Below are 12,060 nucleotides of genomic sequence, written 5' to 3' on the forward strand. Positions count from 1 at the left end.
CAATTTACAAGTTCATTTCTGCATTTGAGGATGTAGTGTCAGGCTGTTAGAAGAAGGTTGGGTTTGATGGACCTTTGGTCTTTTTTCATGTAATTGCTTGTGTCATGCTGATGTAACTTGGTTGAAGAGCTTCTTTAAACCATCGCGGGATAAGCAGAAGAGCTGGGGGAGTGGCTTAGTGGTCAGAGCAGCAGGCCGAGAGCCAAGGAAGCCAGGGTTCAAGTCCCACTGACACTTCTCGTGACCTTGGGCAAGTCGCTTCACCTCTATTGCCTCAGCTAAAAACAGAGACTGTAAGCCTTCTAGGGACAGGAAAATACCTCCAGTACCCACCTGACTTTAACTCATCTTGAGCTGCCACCAAAAAGTCATGAGATAAATAAAAAAAAAAAGCTTAGGTCCAATGATGGTATAGTTCATCAAAGTGGCAAGCTGAAGGTGCTTCAATGCTCTTGAAACTACAAGTACCTGTTATTGCATGATATCTGCTTTGGTCAAAGAGCAGACACAGGGTATTTGAATAATACGGTGATTACTGCTTGACAAAAGAACGTGAACTAAGGTCCCTCACTGAAGTAGCCATGAGACTTAGGCCTTTCAGCTTCAACCCTATGTATATTATTATAACGTGATGTCATGCTTATGGATTATTTAATCTTTAAAGCAAGCCTGCTAGATTATTTGATCTGCAAAATGAATTATAGATATAAAATACTCTGTTTGCAATGACCCTTTTTTTGAACAGATTATCCATGGAGAACATCTAGTGGGGCAATAAGTTCCAATCTCATTAAGTGGCTTTACCTACCAGACTTTGCCAGGAGACCCAACCCAAAGTTTCTGATGTGTAAGTAAAGAAGCCCTCTGCCCTCTCCTCCATCCCTCTGCAGCCCTAGGCGTTGACGTATTGACCATCGAGATGTTCCAGTTGTTCCTCTTTCTAATCTGGTGGTCCAACAACTAAGAATTGGCTGTTTAGGTGAGAAAGTCCTGCTCGCTGGGACAAAAAATGAACCACTTTTTAGCTTTCTTCATCAAAGTTCCCTTAACTTTCAATAGAATATTATTATATTTCACGCTTTCCTTCCCAAAAATCGCTCTCAAGGTCTTTCAAATGGTGGTCAATGGTATATGACATTTCTAATTACACAAACCGATTGTTGAATCTTTGAGATGGAAATCCTTCACGTTGATAAAATGATATTTTTATCTCCAAGCAGCCCCATCTCCCTCCACCATATCCCAATTCTCCTGTGAAACTAAGCCATACTTACGTCCATCTGGTGTAACTTCAGGAAGAAGATCGACCTTTCCCATTCAGATATCTTCATTTGAAATTCTTGGATTGTGGACATGGGCCTGGTGCCCGCTGAGACAGAATCAGTGCAAGGGTGCCTGGAGGCTGCTAAGCTTTGCTCGCCTTTCCTCTCTCCTTGCAGATGATTTCCTGCTCTTGCTTGTCTCCTCTCTGCAATGGCAGGTGTTCGAAGATGAGAACAGGACATGCATCCGAATGTTGGCTGGAGACAATATTGAGATCAGCAGAGATTTGAACCCTGAACACCTCAACCAGTACAGCCCCGTTCCAAACTTTATCCACTGCCGGTAAGAAGCCGCGCTGGTGTCTTGCTCATGACCTGGAATCTGCTTTAACATGGTCCCTCTTACTGGTGTGCTCTCTCCTGCAGGTCCTACCTGGATATGGCTAAAGTGGTTGTGTTCAGCTACCACTTCTGGTTCGTGCTCTGCCTGATTTTTATCACCGGAACGACACGTATTAACATCTTGTGCATGGGATACCTCATGGCCTGCTTCTACTTTATGTTATTTGGAGGAAACCTTCTCCTAAAGACAGTCAAACATATCCTGCGACTCTGGGACTATCTCATCGTCTACACTGCATTTGTCATAGCCATGAAGAACCTTCTGTCTGTATGTATGAACTTGAGCATCCAAATTGGGAAGAGGTCTAGAACGGGTTAATGTGAATCAGTTATTTACTCTTTCAGATAATAGACTAGGGGGCACTCCATGAAGTTAGCACGTGGCATATTTAAAACTAATTGGAGAAAGTTCTTTTTCACTCAATGCACAATTAAACTCTGGAATTTGTTGCCAGAGGATGTGGTTAGTGCAGTTAGTGTAGCTGTGTTTAAAAAAGGACTGGATAAGTTCTTGGAGGAGAAGTCCATTACCTGCTATTAATTAAGTTGACTTAGAAAATAGCCACTGCTATTATTAGCAACAGTAGCACGGGATCAACTTTGTTTTTGGGTACTTGCCAGGTTCTTTTGGCCTGGATTGGCCACTGTTGGAAACAGGATGCTGGGCTTGATGGACCCTTGGTCTGACCCAGTTCTTAAGAGCAGACATGTTTTGATAACTCTTAATAATAGTAATGAGCCAAACCAGGCAATGACAGTTTTGGTGTTTGGGCTGATTCTGGACATTTGTAGGACAGAATTCTAGGAGCCGTTTTGGCTCTGGAGAAGTCTGGAGACTGTGTAGGTTCTGATAGCTTCCTTTGGACCAACACAAAAAGATGTTGCAGTGCATGAGTCTTCAAAGACCTTCTTCAGATGGGATTGCTTGAACTCACTTGTTTACCTCGCCGTTGTGTCAGTGGACCTGCTCATGGTGTGATGCCCATGAGCAATGAACTTCTCTCTGTTGTTGTTCTTGCAGATTGGAGCTTGCGCCTATCTCGATAAGCTATTGAAAAACAACTGCTGGTTAATCCAGACCTTCAGCATGTTCTGTACCATCAAGGGGTACAAGATGAGTAAGTAACAGGATGTGTCAGGGTGTATCATGTAATAGAACAACCTGTAACCCTTTCCAAGGAAATTCATCCTAAGTTAGAAGAGAAACAACAGAAGGCTTCTCACTCAACACAGGATTAAAGGGTAGGAAATGTTGGGTCAGATCAGCTTCTATGAACCACCAGAAAGAAGATAAAGGAATACATTTTCCAAAGTTTAGCTTTGACTTGCGCACATAAAATAAGTTATGCACACAACTCGGCCTTGTGCTAATATTTAACTGCTTAGAGTATGATGGGCCGATCATAGTCTCCATTGTGTGGCTGGCCTGCACTCACCCCAGATGCTGCCGTTCCCTTCCAGATGTTGCTCACACCTCCAATGCCATGGCTCGCCTTAGGCATGCGTGTGATGCCAGTACTCATAGGCCTTGTGGCGGGAAGACTGCAACGGCACAAGCGTGGGCTGGGGATTTAAACCCCCAGCCCCACTCCTAGCCACCGCCTCAGCGACAGGTCCTCCTGCCTTGCCGTAGTATATGTTCGGTGTTCCTGCCTCGTTCCAGCCTGCTCAGCCTTGCTCAACTTATGGGGTATGAGGCTGGTATAGGTGAAGCCCAGATCTGGTTCCTGTTTGAGCAACTCCACTTCCTATCAGTGAGGGCCCAGCTGGGTCACCAGTTGGGCATTGCCAATCTCACCAGAGCAGAAGGGCTCACACACTGAGACACCTAGAAGAGGCCCATCGTTTCATTGCCTGCATAGAAGGATCATTCCAGGGAGGGAGTGGCGTGCAAAAGATTAATGTGCGTGGCCTGAATTTTCAAAAATTCTATAAATGGCTTGCAGAGGATTTTGCACCCCATGGTGCAGGCGGCTCATGCATTTAGCCTTTTGGCAAACCAATCGTCAAAGTCAACTTGCGCTTGCATTGGAAATCAGGTGGCTTTTCTGTCTGCTTGAGGGTATGCGTGTAACTGGGCAGTTCTACCTCAGACGGTCTCCAGATAAACATTTTTACAGCCAAGATCCGAAGAAGCTGTAAGTGTTGAAGGCCGGAGACACAAATCATGGAAGTAGCAGACCCCACACCTCCACCCCCCTGGGGGTCTCACTTGCAGGCAAGTTCCAAAGTATGGGATTTGGGACAAAGTGCACAGGAACCATTTTTTTTGCCCTCAGGCTTTGCCCCGATCTTCAAAGGGAAAGGGGGCACACACTTTCATTTTCAAACTTGCCACAGACATTTACACTTGGGTGTTTTTTTTTTTTCATGGATTTGAAAATGCTGTCGAGTTGCTTTGCGTTCCCCCCCCCAGACCTAAGCACACTAAACGTTTGCACGACAACGCACTGACTGGGAGCAGTGTTGAGGGAGGACGTTGTACGTGGTCTTTTCTTGCTTCACTGCAGAGTCGCCCCCCATGCGCTATTAAAGACATACTCTAATCCTAATATTTCCCAAGCTAGGACCAGGAGTTGTTATCTCATTTCTACAAAGTGCAACATTTACCTCAAATGCTCAGCAGTCGGGCCCGGCAGCGGTGTCTGGGAACCGCTCCTGCTGTTTCGCTCCTCCTCATCTCCCTTCTGAATTAAACAGCATTAAAGTCCTTCCACGTTGGGAGAGGAGCGAAAGCTCTGATAACGTCCGTTCATCTCGCCCGTACCACTTCATTACTTTCACGTGCAGTGATAAATGTCTGCTCTCCTGAATTATCGACTCACGCATCTCGGCGGCTGCAGTGCTCTCGGTGTCGGGAGGAGGGATATAGCTAATGTGAATTGCTATCTTGCCACTGCTCTCCCTCCCCCTCCCTCCTCCCCATGTTGGTGGATTGGATGACGGTCATCGGGGATTATAAACCACACCCATGGAAAAAAAATTCCCTGAACCAGGGCGGGTTTTATATCATGATCCCATAATCACAAATGATCATTTCCCCCCAATTACAAATGGTCAGATTTCATTCCGTATTCATTGCACAGTACCCTGGGCAGTTTCATAGTAACGTAGTACGGATGGCAGAAAAAGACCAAGCGGTCCATCCAGTCTGCCCAGCAAACTTCCCATGCCGCTCCGTGCAGGTTACCCCCCAAGTGTCCGCCAGGGGCAGTACCTGTCCCACCGTGCAGGTTACCCCAAGTGACTTTTAAAGGAAGCTAATGCCACTCCATGCACGTTACCCACGCCTTACGTTAAGAATAGTATACAGAAATATTTTTATGTGATGTGAGCAGCCTTCCTGATAATTCGGACAATGCTGCTTCAATGTTCTTTGCTTTAGTACTTGGCTATAGAAGTGTTATCCCCAATATCAGCGCAGCAGCGCCCCAGACTGTAAAGGTTGGAGCCCAGCGTTGGCCGCCTTTTCCCAGAACATGAGAAGAACAAGGCACGGCTTTTTCTTGTAAAAATCAGAGGAGGTCATATTTCAGCAGAAGAATATTTATTTTAGGATATCACTGTAAATTAGAATTAAGTCCGATGAAGTCGCACGTGATGCTCTAGTTCAGTTGAAAGAAGACCGGAGGTCCATCAAGACCAAGCCCCTGCTGAGTGCTGAACAGTCATTTCAGATGAAATAATGTGATTGCATGTCAGATGAACGTAAGGACCAAATGAATGTTAAACTCTCAGTGTTTCTCCTGCCCAGCTACTCCTTCCAACGACACCTGTGACTTGCCGGAGAATGAAGCAGGGATTGTCTGGGACGCTATCTGTTTCACCTTCCTGCTGGTGCAGAGACGGGCCTTCACAAGTTACTACTTCCTGTACGTGGCAGCGGATCTGAAGGCCTCCTCCATCCTGGCTTCCAGGTACAGACTCAGAACTTTTTCAGGCAGAAAACAGTTTACAGCCTCGTTCTCACAAAACGCTGTCCATCCTGTGCCCACCAAGGAACTCATGAAAAAACCCCCCAAAAACCTCCACATTGCTGCTTGGGGAACAGATGAGGGCAGGAGAAGGACCGTTTCCTTCCTGGGGGAATAATTCAGATCCTTCCACCGGGACCATGTTACGTAATAAAGAGGGTTATCTTGGGAAGGATGGTGGAACAAGTCCATGGAGGTCCTGGGAGAACTGATATTATTCTTATTTATTTATTTAGTGCTTTTTTATGCCGGCATTCATATCATGTCGGTTTACAAATAACAAGGGTAGTAACCTAACTAACTATTGACATGGTATAGAGAAGACAGGGGTGCTGGAACTGGGAAGAGGAAGAAATAGCAGACAGTAACTAGATAATTGTATCAGTTATTTACAAATTGTTGAGTGATCGTTTGTAACAGCTGGGGCTCTTGGTTTATGGAAAGGCCTGTTTAAATAACCACGTCTTGAGCCTTTTTCTGAAAGCTTTTTCTTTACTTAAGCCTAAGGCTCTTTGTAATCTCAAGGGGCAGGTGCAATTAATATTATCATCGTTAGCCTTATTTGCATAGCACGTACCGGATGTACACAGCAGCGCACAGAGACACCTAAGAGGCGGTCCCTGCTCCTTGGAGCTTACAGTTAAGTCAGTACAGACAGACAAGGGAAACAAGATAAAAACACGAGGCTCTGAGGTAAAGCAGTGAGGCCAGGACGGGGAAAAACGAAATCAGGTGGGGTTAATTCAGGAAGGGGAAACTTCTGAGGTTCTAAGGAATCGGGCGTACGGAGCAGCCGGTGGGGTGGGTGGGTGTGGGTCAGGGTGGAGGGGATCTGCATTTAATAAGCTGCATCCTGTCTCCACCCAGCTCTCCTGTCCCACCCAAACAAGCATTTTATATGATTCTTCACCTGAGCCTGGGGGCTCGTAGAGCCACTGTGGATACACCTTGGTGGCTAACCCAACCGGACGTGACCATTGTAATGCCATTTCTGTCGAGCTACCCTGCACTTCAGTCTGTACAAAACTAGAGTAGTCCCAGGTGCCAGGCGCGCTGTCCCCATATCACCAATTCTGTCCTCTCTGCACCGGCTTCCCATTTTATGGCAAGTGAAACGTAAAATCGTAACTAAAGCCTTGAGGGATATAGGGGGCCCTCTTGCACTGTCTCCCCACTGAGGTTTTCGACTCCGTCCTGGCTGCTAAGATCAGCGTCCCAAAATCTGTTGGAAGCCCCATCACTTAGCTCATTGCATCCTTGTGAAACCTCCTTTTATGGATGTTTTATGTTAGCTGCTTTCAGCTGTGGATGTGTGAGGGATAGAAATGTCTTAAATATATAAAACCACCTCAAAGCATTCTTTTTTAATCAGACCTGTAAGGACTATGTTGTTCCATTTATGCAGCCAGCGTTTGTAATTAGCAGGATATGATTGTTGTTATTAACTCCGATATGTCCTCTCTCAATTCGTTATTTGCTAGTGATGTTGCTGGTTTTTTTGGTTTTAATGTTTTTCTCATTATGTCATTATTGTCAATTGTTATTTTTATTATGATTGATTTTGATTTTTATGTTTTATGTATGTTGCACTGTAACCCGCCCGGAATTGTAGATGGGTGGGTAAGAAATCTTTTTCAATAAATCAATACATAAGCCCCCCCCCTTCTCTCCTCCTGCCTGAAGGAGGGAATAAAACATAGGGTCCTTTTGTGTCTGGCAGCCTGATTTTACCTGTGGGATGTTTTAACATTCATAATGTGGTAGTTACTTATATTCTTATTTGAGTTATGACTGTTTAATGTCTATTTGAAAATAGTAAATTAAATTTTAATTCTATTGTTGATTTATTATGTGCTGGTTAAATGTGATGTTGTATTTATTTATTCTCTTACCTGATTGATGCAGTGAAGATTATTGAATTTTGCTTATTCAGAGTACATTTATCTTTGTTGTTATTTTAATGTTTTTGTATTCCTTTTTGAGCTATGCAATGAGCTTGTAAGTATTGTGTGTATTCATTATTTTATGCCACGCCCTGGGCACTTTTTGTGGGAAGGCGTGATGCACGTGAAGATTGCTTGCTTGATCGATTAGTTCATTGATTGATCGGCCCTGCCCCTTCTGTTTCTGAAATGCAGAGGAGCTGAGCTGCTGGAAGAGAAAGTGAAAAAGCTTGTGGCAGTCAGACTGGAAGAGGAGAAGAAGTCCTCGCTGGCCATGAAGAAGCAGTAAGTGTATGTTGAGCAGGGTGGGGGAGGGGAGAGACGCTCACAACCTCGCAGGGTTCCAGTGGTTTGCATAGGAGATGTTTAACCTATTCTCTTACTGAGGTCCATATTCAAAAGATTTGTCCGGCTAACTTCAGGAGTTACCCTCCATCCTCTGTTTACATTTTGTCTGGGTAATTCATTGCATGGGCAAAACTTTAGCCAGATATAAAAGAGGCAGTGATGGGGGTGTTGATACATTTATCTGGTCGTGCTAGAGGTCTGCCCTGAACTATGCAAGTAACTTGGACTTTAGCCCTGTTTATTTAGTGGAACGCGAGTCTGGTTACATCCTGCTGAATATCTGAATAAGATATTCCTCAGTGTGGACCTCTCTGCTTTTCTTTGCTTCCCCAAATCACATGAGATAGTATTCATAGATAGCGCCCAAACATCTTCCCACCTGCGGATAATTGCAGTAACAGAGGTGCGTTTCCCACTCTGTCTCTGGTCACGGAGGAGGAGTGGATTACGTTGAGTGGCTCTTCCTACGAAGGGGAATTTCAGGCTTCAGTGAGCAGGGGTGAATTTACTGTCAGCTTTCGATGCTTCCACAGCGCGGGACACCCCCGAGCTAGGCAGTGCATAAAAGGCCATTTCTGACTGTATTTTAACCCCCCCCCCCCCCAGAATGGAACTGATTAAATCCAAACAGAAGGCGACTGAGATGCAGAAACAGAAGAAAGGGAGCCCAGAAGATGCCACAGGAGAAGGCAGAAGCCCCCCCAGATCTGAGCGCGACCTGGAACTGCAAGATACAGGTGAAACCAGCCTTCTGCTGAGATAGACAAGGCCCGGGGGGTCGCTTGCAAGCCCTGCAGGGAGGCTGAAAACAGGATGTGCACGCAGAAACTCCACTTTATGCACGGAAATCGGCCTCTGAAAATCATTTGGTGGGGGGTGGGGAGAGGGTGTTTGTGGAGAAAAATAAACGTGGAACACGATTTTGTGCGTTCTTTAGCCCCATTCGTGGTAGGTACTCTGAGGAGCAGAGGTGGGGCAGGGATACAGCTCGGGAGGAGACGTAAGCTCCTGCGCGGACAGACTTATGCACATAAATTCGCTTTGAGGTTTCAGACTGAAGTCTGTTCTGAGGGCAGAGCTGGATTTGGGCACAGGCAGAATATGCACAAGCCTCGGGCGCCCGATTCTGAAGGCGCGCGAAAAACTGGAGCTCCCCCTGCTGCTGGTGCGGGTTCTCTGCCCATGGGCCCCAGAAGCTGAATCCCAGCCCCCACGCGGGCTGCCGAAAAAGACGGGAAACTGTGTGCAGGTGGTCAGTAAAAATCTGATAGACTAATAATAGAAAACCATGGGATATAAAAACGTGAACAGAACGAGATGCAAGTTGAATGAATTGGTGACTCTGCGTTACTCAGTCCCAGATCAGGAGAAGATTAGCACCGATGCGCCATCGGCATTAAAAGAGCCTGTGGGATAAATTTGCACCCCCTAACTGTGCAGGTAGCCCATTGGGTTTCAAATAGCGTAAGCGCAATGCACCTGGGCGGCTTGGCTTCTCCAATCTGGATGCCCCTTCCTCCCCCCCTGCGCCGGGAACCCCTCGCCTTACTCCAGGGCTCCTGCTGTGGAAACCTGTTTGGACTCTTATCTGGGCCAGCCGAGGGGGACTTTCAACCCGGCCAGTTTATCCGGGTCCCAGGCTGCAGGGTTGCCCTGACGCTGCGGTGGACAGGATGGGGGGGGGGGGGGGGGTTTCCCTGCTCTGTCTCCTCCCATGTTTCTGTGCCTATATCTTTTTCTTTCCTCGAGCCCGTATCCTTTCTTTCCTGTGTTTGTGGAGTTCTCCTGTTTTGGAAAAGCACTTTTGCTAACTCTTCCTTTCAGCTCTGCTTGCTTTATTCCTCCTCTCCGTTCATTGCTCTGATTGCCCACAGGAGGTTGGGCACCCCCAGTTGTATCCTGGCTTTAAATAAAGAGGTGGCGCTTACAAGAACCTTAAACCTTATCATTGCCTCAGAATAAAATAAGCATCAGGACAGAGAAGGAGAATCTAAATCAGTTTGATAAAACAGTGAAGGCAGATGATTTATCTGAAAATTTTTTTATTTTTTTTTTTTTGCTGGAATCACATTTTTATAGAAGGAGCAATAGTGCCATCTTGTGGTTACTTTGCAGATTGGCACCTCCTATAGATTTACTTTTTCTCCGGGGGGTGGGGGTAATGAAAGAAGTAACTTTTCCCCTGTTTTAGAGTAAAATCCATTGAATGGATCCTTGTGATGGTTTTCTGTCGTTGTCCCTTGTGAGAGCTCAAGTATCTGTCCAAATATTTCTCCTTTACACATGGCAGTAACTCCACCTTTGTACTGCAGATGGTGACGCTGACAAACAAGAAGGCGAGGGCAAGAAGAAATGGTGGCAGCCGTGGATGAACCACACAACCAGTGAGTTCCTTGCATGCAATGAGTCCAGAGACAGACCATTAAAACGCAGAACCAGAATGGAAATAGTGCAGGGCTGCATAATTTACATTAACTTACTATTTATCTATCTATCTATCTATCTATTTATTTATTTATTTAGCCATTTTATGTACTGCCATTCCAAATAAAGATCACAACGGCTCATAATATGACGTATATATTACACATCGGCAGGTATGGTGACTTAATGAGGTCAAACAGTATACAGTTTAAACTTGGGCTAAGGAACTTAGTTCAGGAGACAGGTTCTTAATGACTTTATCCTTGAGGGTGGATGCTCTGTGTTCAGGTGATTTTAAGTTAGGTTATAGGCATTTTGAAATAACCATGTTTTAAGGTCATGTTAGAATTTCTTTGTTTCGGGGGTCAGTCTTAGATACTCAAGGAGAGAGTTCCATAGGATTGGGCCTGCTATTGAGTACATGCGGTATCTTATTTTTGTTAGGTGAATATTCTGTAATGATGGCACAGCTAGTAGTCCTTTGTTTTGAGATCTTAAAGATCTCTGAGTCCTGGATGATTGTAGAGCTACAATTGTGGAGTGTATTAATGTTAGGACTCTGTAGTTGTTGTGGGATTGTACGGGTAGCCAATGAAGAGCTATTAGTGATTGTGAGATGTGATCGAATTTCCTTGAACCAGTTAAGAGTCTAGCTGCGGCATTTTGTAATAGTTGAAGTTTTTTTTAGAAAACAGTGAACTCCGAGTAGAAGTGAATTACAATAGTCTAAGTTTGAGAAGATGAGGGTCTGCAGGACCGTGCAGAAGTCTACGTGAGTCAGCAATGGTTTCAGTCTACGTAGTAAGTGCAGTTTGGCATATCCTGATTTGATTCATTTATTTACGTGTTTTTCCATTGATAAATTCTCGTCAGTCTGTATACCTAAGTCCTGTACTTGGTCTGAGGGTGTCATATTGAAGTTATCCATGTCAAGTGTTTGAGGAGTCGCTGTAGATAGATTTCTTCTCAGTAGAATGATTTCAGTTTTAGTTTAAGTTTGGATAATTTATGTTGTATAGCCTTCATGTGTGTCTTGCATTTTCAATAGATTTGGTGCGAGGTATATAGAATTGAATGTCATCAGCATATAGGAAGAAGGCGATTCTTAGATCAGATAGAAGTCTACATAGAGGAAGCATATAGATGTTGAATAGAGTTGCCGAGAGAACCGAACTCTGGGGGACACCTGCATCAATTGGGAAGGTGTCGGACATGTGGTTGCCCAGTTTGACTTGGAATGACCTTTTTGCTAGGAATGAGGAGAACTACTTCTTTATTTATTTATTTACGCTTTTTTTTTTTTAATACCGAGGTATAGCAAGTTGCTTTCACTCCGGTTTACATCATCAATAACTATTACATAAAACAATGTGTGAACTCAAAAAACGTGAAAAAACATGCATATTCATTGTTACAGATAAACACCAACATAACATCTAACTAAATCTGATCTGGTGAACGAGAACAATAATACAAAAAGAGGAGGGGATTTTTTTTTTTTTAAATTAGCTCAACTAATCAAAAATCCTCTTTATGATTGCAAGGTATGATCGGCATTACATATAATCCAAGGTAGGTTCGTTACACATATCATGTAACTAGGGGTAAATGGGTGGGATCGAATCTGGGTAGAGGGTTTTATGTATTCTATAAGTTTATATTAACGTGTTCGAAGATCTATATTTAAGATAGCTAATTGCGTGTCCG

The 12,060-nt window shown here is 44.6% G+C and overlaps 1 protein-coding gene across 1 annotated transcript in view; it reads left to right on the plus strand.

The window, feature by feature from the left end:
• LOC115096784 (piezo-type mechanosensitive ion channel component 2-like) overlaps positions 1–12,060 on the plus strand; it is a 131,569-nt gene that overhangs the window by 62,068 nt on the left and 57,441 nt on the right. Inside the window, exons 21-28 of the mRNA XM_029611884.1 lie at positions 746–847; positions 1,440–1,605; positions 1,689–1,932; positions 2,686–2,782; positions 5,419–5,581; positions 7,777–7,866; positions 8,536–8,666; positions 10,242–10,313. Of these exons, the coding sequence (XP_029467744.1) occupies positions 746–847; positions 1,440–1,605; positions 1,689–1,932; positions 2,686–2,782; positions 5,419–5,581; positions 7,777–7,866; positions 8,536–8,666; positions 10,242–10,313 (1,065 nt within the window). The remainder of the gene's footprint in view (positions 1–745; positions 848–1,439; positions 1,606–1,688; positions 1,933–2,685; positions 2,783–5,418; positions 5,582–7,776; positions 7,867–8,535; positions 8,667–10,241; positions 10,314–12,060) is intronic.

Source organism: Rhinatrema bivittatum, chromosome 8, assembly GCF_901001135.1.
Source record: "Rhinatrema bivittatum chromosome 8, aRhiBiv1.1, whole genome shotgun sequence".
Classification (NCBI taxonomy): Eukaryota; Metazoa; Chordata; class Amphibia; order Gymnophiona; family Rhinatrematidae; genus Rhinatrema; species Rhinatrema bivittatum.